The following is a 23,145-nucleotide window of genomic DNA, read 5'->3' on the forward strand; positions in this document are numbered from 1 at the left end:
TTAGTTGTCTGGTCCCAGTTGCTTGCAGGGTAAACAACGCCTGATAAACCCACAATGCTGTAAGTATTTATTACACTGCAGCCCAGCTGCCAACTGTCTAACCATTTTAATAAAAAGCTATTTTCTAAGGTTTATGTTTTACTGCGTGTATGGCTCCCTTATTGGTTAGCATTTTGGAGTTGTGGAAAAGGTTATGAATTTAGAAACTGGCTGCATTCATATCATATTTAAAACTTAATGCTATTTTATTAAAGACATATGGGCCTCCAAAGTACACATATTAAATGTCATGTAAGAAAAGTAGCAGTTTAAATCATGGTCAAATTCATTTTTGACGTGACTCCTGAGGCTTCCCAAGATCTGAACTATTTCTTTGTAAATCTGGCAGTTTAACCACACTCATAAATCACTTTCAAAGCATATTATTTCTTAATTTTACTGCATTAGAGAGCGTTTGGCCTACACAGTGAACTGTTTGTAGCAGTTATGTGAACAAAGTTGCATATTTAGTCATATAATGTGCAAAGGAAGAGGAAAGAGAGCAAAGAAGGAGGCACTTTCCTTCTTCACTCTGCTTTACCTGCCCTGGTCACTTTTATCTAAGCAAACACAATCCAGTGTTCAGATTAGATCTCTGTCATCTAAAGCAGAGTCACACGCTGGTGTTGAGGCTTTTCGGAACACAAGGAAGAAAAAATCATTTGTAATTTAATCTTTTCCAAAACATCCCATGACTAAAAATTAGAATGAGTGCAGAAAGTAGACACTCTCTTTCTCTTTTTTAATGTTATACTAAACAGATCTTTTTAAATGTGGTAATATATCACTTGGTTGTTTTCTAATTAGCCAGAGATCCAACATCTCAGCCTTGGGTTTCAAAGCCCTTCTAACGATAAGACTGTATTCTTTGCGCATGTATAACAAGCCCCCAAATTTCACTCCCCAGGCTCCATTTTACTCTGGGGCAGAAAGAGGCTGATTCCAATGACAAATTCCAGGATCTAAATAAACATCAGCCTTGATTTCCAGATTCGCCAAGGGAGTCGGAGGAGGATTAAGTGAGTTGAGTCTGAGGTCACCCAGAGGAAAGAGTATACGAGCTCATGCTTGCACCAGGCTCCCTTCTCCCAGGATGGGCCTGTGCGGAGGCTTTTCTGCTCCACAGCTGCCCCCAGTTCCCTGCACGCCGTCCTCCTGTTTGCATCAGTGACTACAGAGCCTCCTCGGTGGTCCCACCAAGCCGACCCCTCCAGTGCCTCCTCCGGTCCGGGCTGACCCCTCCACTGTCCCCACAGAACAAAAGGCCTTGTGCAGTACCCGGGGAGACCCCCAAACCCAGGGGCCCAGGCCTCCCCAGGATGAATGTGAGGCCTCCTTTCTCCTCTCATATTCCTTTCTTTTAGATGTTTTATTCTCAAGAAGTGGACGCTTAGGAAAAGCCTTAGAAATATTGCATTTAAGTATAAATCCCAGAAAATTCAGTTAAGCCACCAGGAATAGAGGAGCAATGCCCCTGCTGTGGACTAAACTGTGTCCTCCTGATATTCATATGTTGAAGCTCTAACTCCCAACGTGACCATATCTGAAGATGGTCTTTGGGAGGTAATTAAGGTTAAATGCACCCCTAATCCAATAGGACGGTGGCTTCATAAGAAGAGGAAGATCTCTCTTTCTCCTGCTCTCCCTCTCTCTCACTCTCTCCACCGTGAGAGGAGGACACAGGCAGAAGGTGGCCGTCTAGAAGCCAGGAGGAGGGCCTGTACCTGAACCTAACCACACTGGCACCCTCACCTCGGACTTCCAGTCTCTAACACTGAGAAAAAATAAATTTCTGCTGCTTAAGCCACCCAGTCTATGGCATTTTGTTATGGCAGCCCTAGCTAACTAATACACACTCCAACCACCAAACCAAAATTACCTGTCCTGTGTCCACCCACGCAAACTGATGACACAGCAACGCTGCAAAGACAGGGCTGTTCTGAGAATGCACAGCTGAGAACACTAGCTGGCTCTACACACAGAGACAGCGTTAGCTCCTTGCACATTGCACATATTATCTCATTTAACCTATCACAACAGACTTGGAAGGAAGCATTACATCCTCTGTCTTCATAATGGACAAACCGGTGGTTGAAGGCAGAAGTTCAGTCTTTCATCCAAACCTACATGCAATCATGGAACTGAGAATGGGCCTAGCAAATCCAACAACAGCCCACAAACAAATTAAGAATCACAGGTTTTTCATGGAGTACAATCGCCACAATAAATTCAGATTTTAAACCTTCCCAAAAGAACAGCTGGAGGTAACTGCTTGAATCATGTCAAGAACAAAAGTAAAGGTTGGGCGGCAGGGAGGAATGAATAAAAATGGGCCAATAAAACACAGGACGGGTCACCGAGCTGGATAGCCTCTGCGACAATTCAAAATGCCAAACAAAAAAACAAGGGGTGACACATTTCTAAATTTCACTCATGAGTTAAGAGCTTCATAAAGTAGAAGCCCCACTTAAAATTCCCCGCTTCAAAAAAGGAAAAAAATATATATACAGCATTGGAGCCTAGACAGAGAGCATTAGTTTGCTGTTGAAAAGAAATAATGAGTTCTAATTCAGGTAATGTAGCTCAAAATTTACTGCCACACTTAAAATTCCCCGCTTCAAAAAAGGAAAAAAAAATATATACAGCATTGGAGCCTAGACAGAGAGCATTACTTTGCTGTTGAAAAGAAATAATGAGTTCTAATTCAGGTAATGTAGCTCAAAATTTACTGCCATATTTTAAAATGCACATGAAAAATAAAATTATACTAAAATGTCCTTGGTGAAAAGGCTGAGCGTAATTGCTATCACTGACAATGGCATTGAACTTAGCTAAATTAACATCAAAGGAAGCCCCAATTACAGAGCATCTGTGCATTATTGATGGTGCCCTGTCTATTACTCTAAGACACTTTACTGTAAGGAGCAGAAAAGCACAGAAAAGAGCTAATTGTACCACCAGCCTTCAGGGACCCCAAGGGCACACCTGCCCTCTCAAGCTTGTGAAATGCCACTACACATGGTCAGAGTGACAAAGAGGATGCATTTGGAAGGCAGCTATGCTAACCACTATACCACCAACGCCCGCCTAGAGGATGCATTTGGAATCGGAGTGTGTCCATGGTCTCCAGAAGTAAGCTATGGTGACCACAGGTAGGCAAAATAACAAAGAGGCAAGAAAACACATCCTGGAGAGCTGTGACAAACTCCCAAGCTGTATCCAACAGCTGTCTGGGAGCTTGGATGTTCCTGGAGGTCTGGGTGGGGAGAAACAGGCTCTCTGAAGAAACAGGCAAGAACAGATTCTCTTTGCTCCTCGGTGCACCATTTGGGGCAAGGGCCATCTCTAGGGGTACAGATCATTTTTTAAAAATGAGAACAAACTCTCTTCCGAGCATTTGGCCCCTCGCCAAGCCCACCGTGTAGAAGAAGGAAGTACCATTACTTGAGTTCGTACCACATACTGGTATTTACTTGGTGCAATCCTGCTCGGTACTCGCCCAAAGGATACCCCAAAAATACATATTAGCCACACTCGGACAAACAGATCAGATTTTTATTTCAAACTATGCAAAGACTTTTTAACTCTGTTTAAATTGGATAACCTGAGATTATCTTAGTACTTTATCTCATCCACAACTTTGCTTTTGGGGACAAGAAAAAGAGCAAGGAAATGACACGTATCAGAAACATCCCTTTCATCACCAAGCTTGTGCGAGTTTTCTTCTCTATCTTCCTCTCAAGGTTCGCTCTTCTTGTCCGCCATTAGTAGCAGACAGTTTGGAAATAACCAGAACTCCAGAGTAGAAAATGAGACCATGCCATCCCCATTTTCTCCTTCTTCCTTAACCGTGGAATTAGTTGCAGAGAACATTAACATGTAATCGAAGTTAGCTTCAGAACAATGTTCATGATTTTCCCCGGTGGCCTGGCATCTGTGTGGCTGACTGCTCACCCATTCATCCTGCGGGCCTTCTAGGGCGCCCAACTGCCTGAGGGTTCGGTCCCTACAACCTGATGTTTCCATGGACCCAGAAGAGGCTTTCCAAGCAGGGCAGAGCTCTGTGGAGACACCGAGTTCAGAAGGATAGACAGCAAGGCCCTGGTCCCACTGAAGGGAGGGGACTCCAGTGACGTCGTGATCCTCCCTTCACTCATACGTCAGTTGCTGGCCTTTTCTCTCCATTCCTAGATTAGTTTACCCCGCATTTCCAACCCACTCTTCCTTATCACTGGCCAGGAATCCTCAGGCTTCAAAGCACAGAATCGGTAGGGGTGGGGCAGGCAGTGGAGAAAAGCATTCCAAGGACGAGGATAAGGGGGTGTTGGAACTCACAGTGCACCCACCGCTGGGGACAGCCCCTGCCAAGCCCTGAAGCTGCACACAGAACCCGGGGTAACATTAGTTTTAAATATGGGTAACTTTGGGCAAGTACCCCAAGTTTACCCTCCAAGAACCCAGTCTCTTAAGAAAGCATCTTTATTTGCCTTTCCTCCTCTTCTCTTTGCTTTCAAGCTTAATTTAAAAAAAAAATAATAAAAAGAACCTAAATTTCAAAAGCAAAATGCCAAAAACCCTCTTCCAAAATGAATTGAGAAAACATTAAGCTGATGATGTGTAGATAACAGACACAATCAGCTATTAAGGCTCCATCTCAATCATTACCAGTGATCACACGAATGAGGATTTTTCATGGCCCAGTTAAGAAGCCTTAAATTCACTCATTAAAAATAGGACAACTGGGGCCAGCTCAGTGCGCCGCTTGGGAGTGCGGTGGCGCTCCCGCCGAGGGTTCGCATCCCACATACAGACCGGCCGCTCACTGGCTGAGCGAGGTGCGGGCGCAACACTGAGGGTTGCGATCCCGTTGCCGGTCCCGGTCTGGTACAGGCGCGACACTGAGGGTTGCGATCTGTTGCCGGTCACGAAAAAAGACAAAAAAGGAAAAAAAAAAATAGGACAACTGATACCATAGGGGACAGCAGCTTTTGAGCAAGAACATGTCAAAGGACATTTTGGAATGCCATGGACTTATCACCAGGGGAGTGACTACTGGGTCTCCACCAGCCATTGGCTTTCTCATCACCCCAGCATCCAAGCTGCTTGTGACCACCCAGATCCTTTCTTGCAGTCCCAGAGACAGAGCTCTCAGACCCAGCTCTTTAATTCCTGTAGCCCCCTGAGCACCAACACCAGCCTGGATGTGGGGGCAGCCTCAGGCCAGCAGCTGCTCTTGCACAGACTTCCAAATCACCAAAGCACCCGCTCTGCTCTGCACAGGGCATTATCACACCTTCTCCCAGACACCCGGGGATCTTCCCACCCAGACTTTCCTCTCACTTCAAACCCTGCCAAGGTTCCTTCTCACCTTCAGAAGAAATTGCAAACTTGGCCTAACATACAAGCCCTCCACATCCTGGCTCCTGGTTCCCTGCCTAATCTATGCATTTTACCGAAATGGGTGGAGGGAGTGATCACAAGGCCAAAATTGGAAGTTACAAAGTTACCTTTGACTCCCCTCCATCTCCTGGTCTTCCTGATCTTTTGTCTTTGCCTCCCGTCATATGTTCAGGCCTTCATGAAATTTAAGGTTTACAAGGGAAAGACCACAAACTCTGAGGATGACTTTGCTTCCTAGAATAATTTAAGGTACACACGGGAAAGAGCATGGGCTTTGGGGTCTAGGCAGACCTAAGAAGAACCTGATTCCACCTTGCTCTACAATTTTAGGTGATGGATATAACTTCTCTGATCACCAGTTTCCTCATTTGTAAATTCAAGGTTAGGGAGAAAATTAGAGATAAAATTGTTATCTAGTAGGCAGTAGGCACTTAAGGTGTGCTAGGCGTTTTGTTTATTCCCCAATCAGGAAAGTTTCTATGCATCTAATAACGTACCACTAGGCAGCCAGTTGATACTCAGGTTGGCCCTGCTGTCCCAATTAGTTAAACATTCAGAGAGCCTGCAGTAGTTGGTGCTGTGGCATCAACAACTGACATCAACCTCACTAAATCCCAAGTGGGTCCTAGTTAGGAGCTGGTTCAAGTGGACAGGAAAGCATCAGAGGGCAGGGTGCACGGATGATATGGCCTGCCAGTGTATTAGTCGTGTTTCTACAGCAAGACTGCTGCTCAGAGTCCTAGTGGCTTATTAAGAGCACTTCTTTCTAGTGCGGAGGTCTGTGGTTCAGGTCAGGTTCAGGAGGTCTGCTCAGTGTGTCTCTCGTGTTGTTTTCATAGAACATGGCAGATCTGCAAGAATGGTAAGAGGAAACACGTGGTGCTTCATGAGGCCGTGGTCCGGAATCGTCAGGCTGCATGTCCACGCATACCCTACTGGCTGAGGAGTCACATAGCCAAGGCCAAATACAATGGGATGGGACGTGCACTCCTCCTGTGGGGAAAATAGAATAGTTTGGTCAGGGCCCTCACCTCGGGTCCAGTTGGGTGTGGTTCAGCAGCACATCCTTTGCAAGCAAATTGTGTGTGTGTGTGTGTGTGTGTGTGTGTAGTTAGTGTGCCTGTGTACCAATGTATCTTTTTAGTTTTGTTGTGATTCTTGAGTTCTTCTTCAGAGAGAAAATAGAGATAGAGAGGAATTTTAGTGAAGCAGGCAGGTAGGTGTTGGCCTCGAGCATCCGTCCGGCACAGCCATGCTTTCCAACCTATGGCTCCAGGGACCTTTTGGCCAGTTACCTAGCTCATAGACCTGAATGAAGGGGTCTGGTGACCCAGCCTGGCGTATGAAGGGTTTGTGACCCAGTCTGTGAATGGGCTTGAGGGGTCTGGAAGCTCCAGACCCATGCCTAGCTCAACAATCAGCTCAGTCGGTGCAGGATTACCAGCAGGTAAAAGAGCCCGACAACTGGCGTGGTCACCTAGCTTTACAATTGGCGTCACGAACAGGATTAAGAGAGTTAGACAATTGGCGCTGTGAGGATTCCAGGCCTTAGCCTAGCCAGATACCTTCCTTAGGGGGCAAGGGCAGAAAGGAACAATTTTATCCAAATAATGCAATCTACCACACTTCTCCCAATTGGTGGGTTCCAGAGGCTGTACAAAGTATCCTAGGGATATTTATCTCATTCCCCATGTTTAAAAAGTGCCACTTACTTTTATGATCCTCTTGACATGTGTTTGCCCAAATATATTTGGACAAAAGTATGTATTTCAAAGGCCAAAAAGAGGAAGAGAGTTTGGAGCTGTGGAGCTGGGATGTTTGGGTGCTCTGAGAGCTAGCAGCTCCATCGAAGACACAACCAGATCTCCCAGCATTGGAGGAGAGTGGTCTTTCCTATGAGATCAGCACCTGGCCAGGCCCTAGGGGCTTCTGGGATTGGCTCTGGGAGGATGCCACCAGCACTACATTCTGTTTCACTATTTCCTCTCTATTGTGGATTCCAGTTCTCCATACATAGGGCTTCACCAGGACACTGGAGACAGAGTTTTTCTGCAATAGTCTATCACTGATTTCAGAGGGTTGCTACCCAAATGCAAGGCTACATAAATCACCTCCAAAGAGCAATACTCTGAAAGCACTTACTCAAGACACGGGATGCCATGGTGCTAAAAAATAGAGAATTACAAAATCCTTACGTGATTCCTCCTCAAATGAACATAAACTGTGAAGTCAGGAGTAAGGATGAAAAACAAACAAACTACAAATGTTTGGCTTCCAGAGTTGTTTCTAAACACACCAGCTAAGCATTTTCCAAAAAGGAAATTAATTAAAAATTTCCTCCCTTCAAGATTTACTATAAACTAACTGAAAATAGAACCTGAATATGTCTCTAGACAAGAAACACCTGTGTACAAACAGAAAAGAACGATGAAACACTAACATATTCAGGTAGTTAGAAATATCCAGAAAATCAGCCAACATTTTTAGTTTTTTTCCTGAATGTTTGGCACTGTAAAGAACTTTCAACATATATTGGCTAATTTCCTATCTAATTGCATGCACTTGTAGTTTACAATGTTTATTTATGGGCGTGCCCTGGCTTTATGTAAAATGTATATTCTTGAAAATATTGAGTGCAGAGTGAATGTTAGTAATTGTAAAAAATCTAGAAGTAGTTTCTGATAACCTTTTGTGTGTTTGCAATTGGGCTAGATACGGATAACAGAAGATACTGATGACATACGCACTGTCATTTAGTAAAGAGCTAAGCTAGGAATAAAAAGCAATTAAGTGAACCAAAGAAGTAACTGGATAGTGCCCTTTATGGTACAGACAAGAAACACAATAGCAGCTAAGATAGGGAAACTCTCATTTGACCCTACATAGACTTGTGTGTGCCCCATCACATTTTCTTAGAGAAGCTCCCTCTTATTTCCTAATAGCCCTAAATTATGAGCAGGTGGGTCCTGAGAGGAGGGCTCAGGGGACACCCTGAGTGATGGGGAGCACACAGCCTCCCCCAGAAATGCTACCCAAGGAAAAGCCAGGGTGCGGGGTGGTGGTGGCCGCAGGTTTTCCCATCGTGAATAATCCCAGGGTAAATCCTTTGGAAAAACAAATATGCGACACCAAATCTGTCTTTTCTGCCAGTGCACAGGTTCAAATGATCACACTTGCTGAAGGCAATGGTCTCCTATTTTTCCAGATGACCATGCTGAGGCAATTAAAAAATGTACAACCGTTTGTGATGAATCTTACAAAATGCTCTGTTGTTCACGGTTCATTCTCACGGTGAGTATTGACTGAGCCTCTGCTTTATACCAGGCGCTGGAGACACAGAAGCAAACACAACAGGCAAAGTCCCCGCCCTCAGGGAGCTGGCATCCCCACGGATGAGTGGCTTCCTTGTCCTGACAGTAAGCTGGCTTTCCCGGGATTCCATTTTCTGTCATTGTCCTGTGTTGCCTTTTTCATAGACACCCCAAAACATAGACATGTATGGAAGAAAGTGAAGATACCTAGGGGAGTTAGGACCTGACCCCAAGTGTCAAGAGCAGGACTGTGTCGTGTAGTCATGGTTCAGATGATCCTGAGACTTTCAACTTTCAGTTAAAGGGTGAGAACAGGGCCAGCCCGGTGGCGCACTCAGTAGAGTGCACCGCTTGGGAGTGCGGCGGCGCTCCCACCGAGGGTTCGGATCCCATATAGAGACCGGTCTGCTCACTGGTGCAGATGATCCTGAGACTCAAATAACTTTCAACTTTCAGTTAAAGGGTGAGAACAGGGCCGGCCCGGTGGCGCACTCAGTAGAGTGCACCGCTTGGGAGTGCGGTGGCGCTCCCACCGAGGGTTCGGATCCCATATAGAGACCGGTCTGCTCACTGGTTGAGCGTGGTGCGGGCGCGACACGGAGGGTTGCAATCCCGTTGCTGGTCATGAAAAAAGACAAAAAGGAAAAAAAAAGGGGGGGTGAGAACAAAAATGATTTCCAGAAGATGCATGTGCTATGTTTATTCCTTTAACACAACACATCTCTCTGTCTCCCTCCCTCCCTTCCTTTCTCTGTCTCTCTCATACACACACACACCAGAACCCACCCTCCCAAATACCCAAATACCACACACAAACATAAAGCTATACAAAACTACACAAATACACAAACCACATATGATGGGATACCTAGGCACATCAACACAAAGAAAAGCACGATATATTGTCAAGGACACACAAACACTCACCAGCACATGTATCACCACACTTTACCTATAAGAGATTGGCCACAAATACAAGCAAAAAATACACAGGTCAAAACATTTTCTAATATAGGCTGTGATTCCCAGGCCAGTGGCCCCCTGTGGCGGCTCTCCCCGTGGTTTCTATAAGGTTCTGAAGATTAAACAGTTGGTAGCCAACTTTGTATACATGCCTGTAAACAGGAGGGCTCAGCTTTAAATAATTATGTCAAAGAAATGACAACTGTGCTCTTTGCCAGAACAGGGATGAATAATTACAAAGCCAGGACATAATTAAGCAATTCTGACTGTCGGATTTTTGAGCTGTCTCTCTGATGTGCAGGGCTGGCGGTCCCACCACACACGCCCTCCTGGATGGGCCTCTGCACCCCTTTGATCTATGTTTCCCAGTGTGGCCAGTGGGTCACGGTCTGGTCATTGCAGAAACCTTTCACTGGGGCCTCAACCTTCTCTGTATCCAGAGTGGTGTTCTCTGTGTTGACGACAGCAGGATTCAATGGCCAATATTTAACAAAGATATAGATTTTCTTTAAAATTCTGGGAGGTGAGAAAAGCCTGGCTGTTGCAGGTGCATTAAGTAATACACACACACACACACACACACACACACACACACACACACAGAGACGCACACACACACACACACACACACACACACAGAGACGTTCTAGAAGAGTCCATTGTAACATAGTTACCACCTCCTAACGAACGACAGCATCTTTCTATGGAACAATCAGAGCCCAGACAGAGGCAGCTTTGAAACAACAAAAACCAAAAGGCAGCAGCCAAGGAGAAATGTGTCATCATGAAAGAAAGCAAGAGAGAACTCGCACTCAAGCACCGGGGCCTGCCAGGTACCAAATGAAGCCTCGGTGACATAGGGGCTTTATTAGTTCCTGGATGATTCTGCATTTGTGTCAGCTGAGAACACCCAGACTGCCCGTTCCCTACCTCCAAGGCAAGGGCTGTGATTGGAGAGGCATTTTCCATTCTCCCAAATACTTTATGTCAGGAATAAAATGAACACAGCTCCCCGAATCACAGCCCCCTTGATCATCCATCAGAGCATTCTGCTGAATAAGCACAACAGGCGGCTGCTGCCTCGGAAAGGACAGAAGCCAACTTGAGATTCCTGTTCCGTTATGAAAAATAGGTCTTCACCAAGTGTGTTCAGCACAGCGTTGCAGGACTCAGGAAGGAAATTGCTCTCCACTTAGAAGCCGACTCCGGGTGTACACATACCTCCCAGGACATACATATGTATATATGAGATGGAAAGTGTATATACACACCTGCACAGGAACAAACATATGTCTGTGTGCACTGTGAACAGGCGAGAACCAGCCTTTTTAATGCCAATTTATTAATTCAGCAAGAAGCTCATTTGGCCTCTATCGGCAAGGAAAGTACCAGTGCATATCTCTGAAGACAACAGACAAAAGGGAATTGCCTGCCATTCAGGAGAGAGGCCTACAGCCTGATGTGAAACCGAGAACACAGAGGAATCCTCCTGTGCACTTGAAGGACCACGGGGAAAACAGAGCACTTAACCAGAGGCCCAGACCACTAGGTTCTGGTCCCATTTCTGCTTCAACAGGACTGTGGGGCCTTGGGACACTGCATCCTCTCCCAGATCCCTCTCCGTAAAATGAGAGCACAGACCAGGTAATTTCTAAAGTCCCCTCCAGTTTGGAAATCATGTGACTCCACAAAAAGAATCAAAGGCCCTCATGCTTTATTAGACTATTTTTGTCTCTCTCCTCAAATAATTAATGGGCATTTTTAAGCATAATACAGTAAGTAAGGATGTTGGAGTCAATCACACAAATGAGCTAATTCTATAATTGATTAGAAACTAATTGGGGACCCTGAAGAGCATTTCTGCTGATGTTGCTAATGACTCAGAGAAACAGTAATACTGGATTTTAAAGAGTCATTCCCAGTCACTTTCAAAGGCAAAAATTTCAATTTCCCCCATCTCTATTCAACAGAACAGTCCTGCTTTTACCTGTGTTCTTTACTTAGGCCTTCCTATGAGGTTTTGTTTGAACAAAGACATCCGTGGGGAAAATATTTAGCTCACTGCTCCAGGGGCGAGAACCCACAGTGAGGATAATGTGGGCGTGGTGTTCAGACACAGGTAAAACTCCAGCTCCAGCAATTACAAGCCAGGTGACCTTGGGCAGCCCAGGTAACTTCTCTGGGCCTGAGTTACCTCATCTTTAAAGTAAGACAATGATCTCTTCCATCTACCTTACAGGGTTATGTGAGGATTCCCGAATCCGTATACAAAGACCTTAGATCATCACACATTGTATACATGTATCAAAATATCACCCTGTACGCCATACATGTGTGCAGTTATCACATGTCAACTAAAAAGTAAAAACGAAAGAAGAATGGCGGGCATGTATTGAGAACCCCATCCAAACACAGATGTTACATTTATTACCCCTTCCGATGGCAATGCAGAGCTTCCCATGTCAAAGACAAGGAGAGCAGGAGAAATACTGATCCCCTCTATACGCATGAAGGTGAGAAATGCAGAAAGGCAGGTTTTTTATAATAAGGCAAGATATCGCCAAGGGTTCACTTGTGCTTTTGCTGAGTTTGGTGATGCCAGCTGTCTCTGGAACGTTTTCACCAAAAAAAGGGGGGGGTGGGGAAGGAAGCCAAGAAATAAATTATTTCATTTGGACAAAATTACAAAAGCTGGAATAACTAAAGGCGGTCAGTGCAATACCTCGTGCACACCTGTGCCTCGGTAAGGAGAACTGTTAACACTTTAATAGCTACGAAATGAATCACTCAATTTCCCACATGCTGAAACAGGTAACAATACACTTACCTGCCAGTATTATACCCTCCATGTTGTATATTTCCACAACTGTTAGCAATTTTATTCAGCATAACGGGGAAATAAGTTGCACCTCATGGACTCAGGAAAGAAAGGGGCCTGAGGTCTGCTGTCAGCTGAGCAACTTGATAAAGAGGTTTCATTGTTCTGTTTTGTTTTTGTTTGTTCTTGTTCCCCCTTAATCACTTCCAATGTACATGCAGACTGTTATAAGTCACTAACTGAAAACAAAGTAGACCTCTAGGATTTCTGTGCCAGCATTTTTCTACACACAAGCTGCAATCTACTGGGAGGTGACAGAGCCCCAGGGTGGTGAAAGTTCTCCAAAGAGGTCATCGGGGGTCATCAGGTCCATTCCCCAGCCTCTGGCTTCACTGAACAACCCCAACTCCTCCCAAAGAGATAACTGTTCATGTCCTTAAAAATCTCCTTGCGTCTGAATCCAAGACCCCAATCCAAATCTCCCCTGCCTCATCAGAACTGCCATTAGGATGACACCACATTCACTTACACAGCCTCCATGCAGACCCAGCTGGTAGAGGAAAGCTCAGTAAACGCCATTGCAATGAGCTCTGGAGAGCTACATGTGGGGAGCACACACCAGTCCATGGACACGCTGCCCACATTCACTTACACAGCCTCCATGCAGACCCAGCTGGTAGAGGAAAGCTCAGTAAACACCATTGCAATGAGCTCTGGAGAGCTACATGTGGGGAGCACACACCAGTCCATGGACACGCTGTCAGAAAATACTGCCTTCCATGCTAACAATATCTCGGAGAGCTGTTGAGCCTTTGCCTGTGATGGGAAAAATCACTTTCCCCCAGCTCTCCTTTAGTAGCAAGAAAGAAGGGACCCCTCTGAAGTACTAGAGGATCCTACCAACCCCAGAAACTGTAAAGGCCCAGTCCTTTCCTCTTTCTCCATTTTCAGCTTCAGACCTGCAAAGGCCCCACTTTAGAAACATCTTCCAGAAGGAGGCCTCAAATTCCCCCCAGAACATCACCACTGCTGCTTTGTTGGTAAAACAGCCATCTGGGCAAGACCACCTCACATATAAGGTCCCCTTAGAAGATCCAAGTTATACCCAGTCCTATATCATGTTTGACCAACGATGTACATGTGAATAACCCCCCAGTATGAGATCCCGCCTGCATTCACACACACAAGGGGGGCATCCTCTGTGCTCTGAGGCATAACCAATGCCATGAGCTGTAAATCCTTTGTGAGGACCAAGCAGTAGGCAGCTCACCTCGGGCTTCACCACCTTCATGAAGGCCCCTCTCAGCGAAGCCTCCTCTCGTTCTTGTCTGGTTACTTTCTGGGCATCCAGAAACTTCAAGTTGGGCAGCTTGTGCAGAACAAAGCATCTGGAAGAGGAGGGTTACAGACAACTCAGGAAGGTTGGGGTGACAGCCTCAAAGACCCAGACAATCTGTTTGATCCTCCAGAATCCACACTATTAAGTCTTCGGGAGTTTAGATCTTAGTGAGTGCTTCTCCTGTCTTCTTTCACTAAAAATGAACAATTTCCCTTTGGGGAAGTCCAAATGGTTACATGTTACAAAGACACACAACTAGACTTCAGAAGCATACACTAATGGCCATACTGGACTCAGAGATAACACACACCTGCCCCCTGGGTTAGCCAGTAGGACCCTGTCAATGTATCCCTTCCTTCCATTCTGGGAAATGGGCCCAGCTTCTTTGCTACACAGGCAGTTTTTGGTAAAACTAACCTACAGCTTGATTGTATCCTTTATCATTGTCACGCCGACAGGTCATCTGTAACACTGTCATCTCTGAGACAACTGCAGACTATCAATTTAAAGCTGAGACAGGAGACTTTGACTTGCCATCCGGGACAATAAACTAGACTGTAATAACCTGGATGATGCTGGGATGGAAGAAAGGATCACGCAGCTGAGAAGTGCTTCCTTGAGGAGTTAAGCAGAGGTCTTGAGGACTTTCTTCTCATCATCACCGGGTTATTTCCACACTGGCACTATGAAGATTATCTTTGTCAAGGAGAAACAAGGGAGTTGGTTTCTAAGGGATACTAATAGCCCACCAAAGGCTACATGCTCTCCATTCCCCTGCAAATACTCTCTGACATCCATGTGGGCTCCAGACATAAGCCAGTGACTACTTGTGTGATGGACTGTCCTCAGGTAGGTGTATACAGAGTTGATGAGATGATCTAGTTGGCCAGGGTATAGGTATATAAACACATAAATACATACTTACAAGGTACAGACATGTACCTATATTTCTCCCTCCTTGGTGACAGTCACCAACCCAAATGCTTTCCATCAGGCCCCCATATTCCATCAGTCAAGCAAGAAACTGTTTAGATCTTCTTCTGCTTAGAAAGAAGTGACCCAATGTCACCATGTCAATAACATACCAGTTCCTTTCAGTTGCACTAATATTTCTTGAGCACCTACTATGTGCCAAGCCCTAGGGATACAGAGCTGATTACAACATGGTTCTGGCTCCCAAAGCTGTTCTCAGTTTAATGGGGAAGATGCATTCACACAGGGAAATTAGAAATCAGAGCAGCAAAGTGCTAAGATTGAGGTTATGCACAGAGTAGTTGGGAGCACAGAAAAAGGGGCCTCACGAATGACTGAAAACTAAAGGGAAAAGGAAAAGCAGGAAAACTCAAGTAGGCTTCAAAGAACCAAACCCTAAAGAAGCCCAAGCACTTAGCTTTTTCTCAGTGCAGCTGGTACTTGTGGCATGCAGTGCTCCCAGGGCCAGCTCCCACATTCAGAGGATGGTCTGACATCACCAAGCGGCCCTTACATGCTTGTCCCAGTAAAAAACTTGGCTGATCACTCAAAAGCCAGAGACAGCAGTGTACAGCCTCCAGTAATGACCTTCATTTCACTGACGGTTAAAGTCAAACACTCTGAAGTTCTTTTGAGATATACTTTTCCTCCCCCAGAAATGCCTGCCCCAATCCTGAGGTCTTGGAAGTTTGACTATCTACTTCCCAGTTCCTTCCGGGCCTCAATCTATTACTATCTTTCGTATTTCTCTCTGAGCCTCTCCCTTCCCTCTCCAACACCCCCTAACCTTATCCAAAATCAAGAAAGTGCCACAAAGGGCCCTTTCCATCCTCCAGTGGAACTCCCACCGGCCTCAGTCAATGGCAGAGAAAACTTCCATCTTCTTCCTATAGCAGCAAAGTCTTGATGACAACAGATTCTTTCAAATAAAGACATGTACAGACAGAAACAATATGTCAGGAGTGACGCTCAAAGGAGTAAAGACACCCACTAAGTGTAGGGTGGGAAAAGATGAATATTCAGGTGAAGAAAACATCAGTATTAGAAAATCAGCCAGTGTTTAATGATGGAGTGAAAGATGCCTTCACAGGGCTGGCAGAAACCATGATGACAACAGACCGCACATTGTCATTTTGCCTCACTTTGGATCACAGCCCTGAAATCAAAGGAGAAAGAGAGAGAGGTGCTGGCTTTTGAGCTAGTTAAAAATTTCAGATGACAAAGAGCTGCTGTTTTTAGAGCACTCTTCTTATACAATCGAGAGACATGACATAGGCTGCCAGTCACCCCTGAAACTACGGGTGACGTGCTTCCCACCCTGAGGGCCAGTCTGGTTCCCAGGAGGTCGCTGCTTGGAGAGGTTTGAAGAACACTAGAAAGACTTGCCCCAAAGAGTTCAGTCTGAGACTCGGCCCAGGGCCCAAAGTTCCTCCATTAGAGGCCTCTTCTTTCATTTCCTGACTCACACATTCACTCATTCAAGAAGTGGTTGCTGAGCAGCTACCCCTGCCAGCAGCTGTGCTGGGCTGAGAATTGGGATGAACAAGAGGCGAGGCCTCTGCCCTCGGTGAGTTTATAATCTAGCACAGTGGTCCTCAAGCTTGAGTGGGCATTAGCATGCCCTGGGTTCCTGTTAAAGCACAGATGTCTGGGCCTGTCCCCAGAGTTTCTGATTCACTAGGTCTGGAGTGGGGCCTGGAATTTATGTTTCTAATAACTTCCCAGGTGATGCTGCTGCTACAAACCAATGTCCTAGTAAAAATAACATGATGAGGACTAACAGTTTGGGAATTATGAGGGTGGTGACGAGTCTCCTTCCCAGTTCTGCTAATGATCTGCCCTGCCCCAACGTCTGTGGTACACAGAGCCCAGAAAGCAGCCACATCTACCAGATCGTCTTGCCCCTTGGTGGCTTGCAACTGACTCCAAACATTATTGCTAAGTGATAAGTCAGTGGGCTTCCTGCCTGCCTGTCCCATCCTGGTCTTGGGAGATCTATTTCCTTTTGTTCTTGGTCGTGTCAGGGTGTCAAAAGCCACAGCTTCAATCCTGAGTGTAATACAAGTTTGCCATAAAAATACAAGAGAGGATTCCCGAAGCCACAGAATGAAGGCTTTTACAATATCAATTCAACCCTTGTAAATTTAATCCAGGGTTATTTGTTGCACCAAAATCTCTTTACCGTGATGTATTACTTAGTTACTGGGGTTATCACAGCCATATCCTAAAGTTGCATAGTACATAAAACATTTCAGTTAACAATGCGGGAAGGTTAACTCCCCCAGATAACCTGCAATCACAAGGGCTAGTCCAGATGACATCCCTCTGTCAGCTTCCACGAGCTATTGATGGTTCAATCAGTTTGTTTTGAAGGTAAAGTACAACAAAAGGGCAGTAAACTTATTCAGACTGTCAACAGGGGCTATTGGGAATGGGGCTTGCAGGTAAGTAATTCTGGGTGTTTTAAAGCTATTATCAAACAGCAATGGTTGAAGGAAGAGACAGCTACTAATAACACAGAAGGCAGCCGTCATAAACCACTTTATGGCAGAAACCCCCGTCCATAAATCCTGCGACACCCAGAGACAGCTTCAGATTTATAAAACTGCTTGTTAAGCCAGGGCAGTGCTTAATGAAAAGAGATCCGTCTAAGTTCTAAGTCTCACGTCCCTAGCTGCAGAGGGCAAGTCCAGTTTTCCTGACCTTCTGAAGGTGGCTGGGGCAGCGGGAAGCAGAGGCACTCTTGGCTGTGATATGGAACGTGAGGTTACAGGCAGGAGAGTGGGGATTTGGGGAAGGTGTTTTCAGTCTCATTTGTCTCTCCTCGGAAACAGGTTTTCTAAGAGTGAGAGACCGACAGACAAAACTTTTCAGGTTCTCTCATTTTATATAGAATGTTCCATTTTCTTAAAGGACTCCTCTAAAAAGAGAGCTAAAACTTGTACGGGAAGAAAGAGAACAACAGAAAGCCTTATTCATTTTTTCTTTTCTTTTTCTTTTTTGCTCCAAAACCAACTTTCTCTGCTCCTACCTGATGCTCTGGCATTTTTCAGCCAGACCTCAGCGAGAGAGGAGGATGTGCTTTCCTCCTGCCCACAAGGGGAAGAAAGAGAACAACAGAAAGCCTTATTCATTTTTTCTTTTCTTTTTCTTTTTTGCTCCAAAACCAACTTTCTCTGCTCCTACCTGATCCTCTGGCATTTTTCAGCCAGACCTCAGCGAGAGAGGAGGATGTGCTTTCCTCCTGCCCACAACTGCTGCCCAACCACACGGCACAACCACAGCGAAGCCCACGCCGTCTCCACTGTCGGCCAGTGGGACTGGCTGCCATGTTCTTTCTCTGAGATTCTGTTCAAGAAATACCAAGCTTCCACCCCTCGAGGAGCTGGGCATGGGAGTCACTGGCATTTTGGGGCTTTCTTCCATTTACAGCTTCCTACGCTTCTTCACATCACTTCTCGCTGCCTTCTTGCTCCCATGCATGGGGGCTGAGGAGACATGGTGCAATCTACTGATGCCAACTTTGGGCCCCAGAAGGTAGCAATGGGTGATCTGTGACTGTTCTCTATCTTTCACAAAGCTTAACAGAAGAGGGTGAGAATGCCAACAACACGTCATGCTTCTTTCCTGTTGACTAGATTACATCAACTCCATTTGGTAACACTGGTTATCCCATGTTGATCAAAAGCACCGACAAACTGCTTACTGTGTCAGACTAATAATAATACACTTAGCAACGGTCTAACGTGTGGGGGAGAAAATGAAGAGGAAGGGAGGTCTTCATAACGAAAGACTTGGTGACTAACAGGGTGGAGAAAATAGCCCAGAGTCTGAGCTTGTCTTGCTGTGTGATCTTGGCTCCATCTCTGCCACCTTTCTGAGTCTCAGTTTCTCTCTCTGTGCAATGAAGGGGACGAGCCAAATAATATCTAAGCTCCTTCAAACTTACCTTGCTTGAATTCTACGTACCTCGAGGTTGATTTACAATAAATACATCTATATTGTCCTTTCTTGTTACTCCAAGTTCTTTATATAAGCACCCGCCACACCTCCAAGTAAAGGACTATGAGAAAAAGCCAATAAAGACCAAAGAGTAATGAACAAACACTGCGAGTAGAATAACTCCAGATGCTCAGAGAGATGACAATGATCTCACTCTAATGAGCCGAGGTGAGCTCACCTACAGCATTAATGAATGCCTGACAACTGGCAAAGGCCAGCTGATTTTCCTCACAGTTCACCGGCAGCACGTTTGAAGTCTCTGTGCAAACAATACACCCACAGGACGGACCAAGGCCCTCTGCGGAGGGTAACCGGCAATTACTCTGTGGGCTTCTGACACTTTGATCTCTGGGTCGTGACCTTTGCTTTTTTGTGATCTTCAAAGCCCAGATTGTAGATTAGCTGGAGAATGCTAGCTGGGTTATGTAAGCCACAAGTTTTACAGCTCCTATTCGCTGGGAAATGGTGGCAGCACAGGACGGCCAACAGATGATGGAGGGTCCCTCCCCCCTCCCCCCTGGTTGAGTGCTGCAGACACTGGGCAGGCCCCAAGGCTGCTCCCTGCCAGGGAACAAAGAAAGGGTGTCACGTTTTAAATAATTTAAAATTGTAAAGAATACAGAGGAACCTACAGGGAGGAGGGAGAAAGGAGAGGCCAATCAGAGACCGGAGTGGCAGGAAAGAATGAATGATACAAGGTTTAGCCACAGAAGTGGAGCAAAAAGAAGGTGAGACCAACTCCCTCATTTGAAAGGTAAGTCCAGCACTTGTCTACTGTTGACCTGCAGTGCACTGTTCTTTCTGTGGAAAGAGGAAAAAGAACGATTGCAAGGGAAGACAGAAAGCGACGATGCCGGGCATCCAAGTTCCCCATACTTGGTTTATTATATTGGCCAGTGTTGAAGTCTGCAAGAGGCCCTCAGGGGTTTCTTAGCACTGTGGTGGTCGCTGAGACCAAGCCTGGCCTCGCTGCTCTCTTTCTGCCCAAATCCTGAAGGCTGCTGATTATCACATTCACCTCCATTCAACATTCATCCCAAAACAGCAGCACAGTGTGTGCACACGGCAAAGCACAGGCAGGCTTAAGCTCCTGCAATAACATGGCAATGGACGTTACTCTGCCAAGATCTATGACGAATGGCACAGAAAAACCCCAGGCATGGTTCTGCTGCTGCCCAGCAAGGCCGGGGCACAACTCAGCAACTTGGTAGTACGTTCATGCTCACATACAAATTTAATGAGCCCGTTTTACTGTGGGGACGTGTGCCAAGAAAATCCAACGAGGTGCACAAGGGGTAAGTGAGGAAGCAGAAGACGTGAACCTGGGGGGAGGGGAGGAAAAACTCAGCAGAAACCCAAGCATCTGTGACGCCATTTCCAATAACTACATAAATTTAGTTACTTCCCATTTCTGGTCCAGCGGTTGGCCACAATGTCACCTAAAACTGGGCTGACCTCTTTGAAATCAACATCTCCCATGGAAATGAAACAACAGACATACTTGTTTTGATGTATGGCTGGGTGACATATTATAAATATTACATCACATAACCACACAGGATGCCAATCAATAAAAAAATTTTTTAGACAGCACTAAATGAACCATGGGTTCTTGCTTCTGAATACACTCCTTTAAGGCTCCAACTATTGCTTAAATGATTAATAGAAGACATATTGTCAGAAAATGTACTTAAAGTGAAAAACAGTAAACCGTAGAAATATCACTCATTTTTTAAGCAATTTTCTAGTGAAAATGTCACATAAATTTACATTGAGGCTCTATCTACTAGTAGGCTCTGGGTAACAGCTAGAAGGAAGGCAGACCTTAAGCTTTGTGGATGAAGGGCCAGGAAAATATTTCACCAAAAGAAAAAAAAAAGCAGCTGCATCACTTTGTATAAACACAAATGCCACAAGAAGTCTGGATTCAGAAGTTGTGTTGTGAAATCCTCAGGAGTGTAAAGAACAAACTCCAGGACAAGCAAAGTGGAGCTGCTCACACACCACAGGCTGGAGCTGTGTTGTGCACACATTCATCTCTCAAAAACACAAGAGTTATCAAACCAACAATAAAAACTCAAACATGGGCCGGCCCGGTGGCGCACTGGAGAGTGCGCCGCTTGGGAGCGCGGCAGCGCTCCCGCTGTGGAGCTGCTCACACACCACAGGCTGGAGCTGTGTTGTGCACACATTCATCTCTCAAAAATACAAGAGTTATCAAACCAACAATAAAAACTCAAACACGGGCCGGCCCGGTGGCGCACTGGAGAGTGCGCCGCTTGGGAGCGCGGTAGCGCTCCCGCTGAGGGTTCGGATCCCATGTGGAGACCGGTTCCCGCTCACTGGCTGAGCGCGGTGCGGGTGCAACACCGAGGGTTGCGATCCCGTTGCCGGTCCCGGTCCGGGTGCGACACCGAGCGTTGCGATCCCGTTACCGGTCAGTAAAAAAGACAAAAAGGAAAAAAAAAAAAAACTCAAACACGGAATGAATACAAAATCTACGTGTGCCAGAGAATCTGCCCACTGTCCCACTCCATCAGATGCCACGCAGTGAACGTGGAACTGGGTGGGCACACATTTCATGTGCTCTCTGCTGTTCTCGGTTCCTGCTTCTCTCAGAGTGTAAGCATCTTGCTGTCGTGGGTTCATGGATTTATTAAAGTAATTTTGACTAGACATGATTTTGGCTGGGTACGGCCTCTAGAACCCATCCCTTCATGGCAACTTAGTCACAGGTGCCCTGACGAAGACCCTTCCCAGCCCCATCCCTGAAGTCTTTCCAGGGAAACAGATCTGGGGTGGGGAGGACAGGTTCAGAGGGTGGCCAGGCTCGCCCACGGGATGGGGCACTCATAGCATCAAGCCCTCCCTGAGGAATCATGACCCACAACCAGGGCTGGATTGAGTCTGAATGATAGTCCCTCCCCTGTTAACTGCAGTTGTTGACATCCAAATGGATCTGATTCCAAATGGCAGTGGGCATTTGAGGTGCCCAAAGGTCCTGCATCTACCTATGAGGTACTCAGCTCCTGTGAGGGAAAGGGAGTGTCACGCCACCCCCAGCAAACAGTACCAAGCCCCTTTTCTATTCCAACACTAATTTAGGTGTTGATGAGCCTTCAAGAGACAAAAACTCAGACCTTATCCATTGCAACCTATTCTCTAGATGTTAAAATATATGAAGTAGGGAGAGAAATATACCAGATGGAATATAGAGAATGGAGAGAGACGGTGAAGGAAGAACCATACCTGCTCAGGAGCAGTGTGTCTCAGGATGCTAGAGCCAACTGAACATCAGAATCTCCTGCGGACTGTTTTGTTACGTCGGAATGGCTCGGATGCTTCAGAGGAACATCCTTATTTGGACTGCTGAGCTAGACTATCCTCCCCACGTTAATGGTCCCACTGGCAAAGGTGGACCCCACGTTAGATCCTCTGACCTAACTCCTTACACCATGGGTCTTAGCATTTTAACAACAACTGCCAATGTAAACAGTTACAATAACAACAACAAAAAAACAGTACTAGTTTTTCTTTTCCTTTACAACCTGATAAGCCTTCTATCTGAGACCAAATAGAATACAGTGGAATTGGAAACTTCCCTCACTCTACCGCTCTCATTCTAGAAAAAAAACAAAAACTTGCCTACAGTGGATTTACATACAGCTTTTTGGCTTCATGGATAAATAAATGAACAAACATGTGTGCATGTGTGTGTGCATGTACGATCCTATACACACACATGTAGACATATATATGCAATATGCACATACATACACATATATAACATTTATTAGGTTATTTAAAAAAAATAAACACAGAAATATAAAGTCAGAAAATAAATGAGAATTTCCCAAAGTTTGGTTTCCTAAAAATGTTTATTGGGAGAATTTTCTTGAACTTGCTTGACCCATCCAAGATATATCTTAAAATAAGTTGCAGCAAGAAGATAAAATATGCTTTAAGTGACCTCCTCACACCTGAAATCAGCGTTCCAAATGCTTCAAAGATGATAAGAGTATTAAATAAGCAAATGAAGTTCTAAGTGATTAAGCAACTTAAAGTGATGACTTAGAAGTGGGTGAAGTATTCCCCTGCTGGACTTTAACCACATTTCTCCGAACAGAACTCATATTCAAACCTATAGAATCACATCTCAAGTGAAAATCTTCACGATGAGGAAAGATTTAATACATTTTTTTAAGTAGGTTTAGAGGTTTGTTCTGAGATAGTTTCAAAACAGTCTAACACCTCTATAGAAACTTAATCAAGAACCCTAGAAAATGAAGTTAAAGTACAAA

The 23,145-nt window shown here is 45.4% G+C and overlaps 1 protein-coding gene across 1 annotated transcript in view; it reads right to left on the reverse strand.

Moving 5' to 3' along the window:
• Positions 1-3,580: 3,580 nt before the first annotated feature.
• Positions 3,581-23,145, reverse strand: part of LOC103601014 (chromosome unknown open reading frame, human C10orf11) — a 34,024-nt gene continuing 14,459 nt past the window's right edge. The window contains exons 4-5 of the mRNA XM_008585397.1: positions 13,802-13,919; positions 3,581-4,100 (exon numbers count right to left, since the gene is read on the reverse strand). Coding sequence (XP_008583619.1) covers positions 4,014-4,100; positions 13,802-13,919 — 205 coding nt within the window. The 3' untranslated portion in view covers positions 3,581-4,013. The remainder of the gene's footprint in view (positions 4,101-13,801; positions 13,920-23,145) is intronic.

The sequence above is a fragment of the Galeopterus variegatus genome, unplaced genomic scaffold (genome assembly GCF_000696425.1).
Source record: "Galeopterus variegatus unplaced genomic scaffold, G_variegatus-3.0.2 Scaffold3551, whole genome shotgun sequence".
NCBI classification, from domain to species: domain Eukaryota; kingdom Metazoa; phylum Chordata; class Mammalia; order Dermoptera; family Cynocephalidae; genus Galeopterus; species Galeopterus variegatus.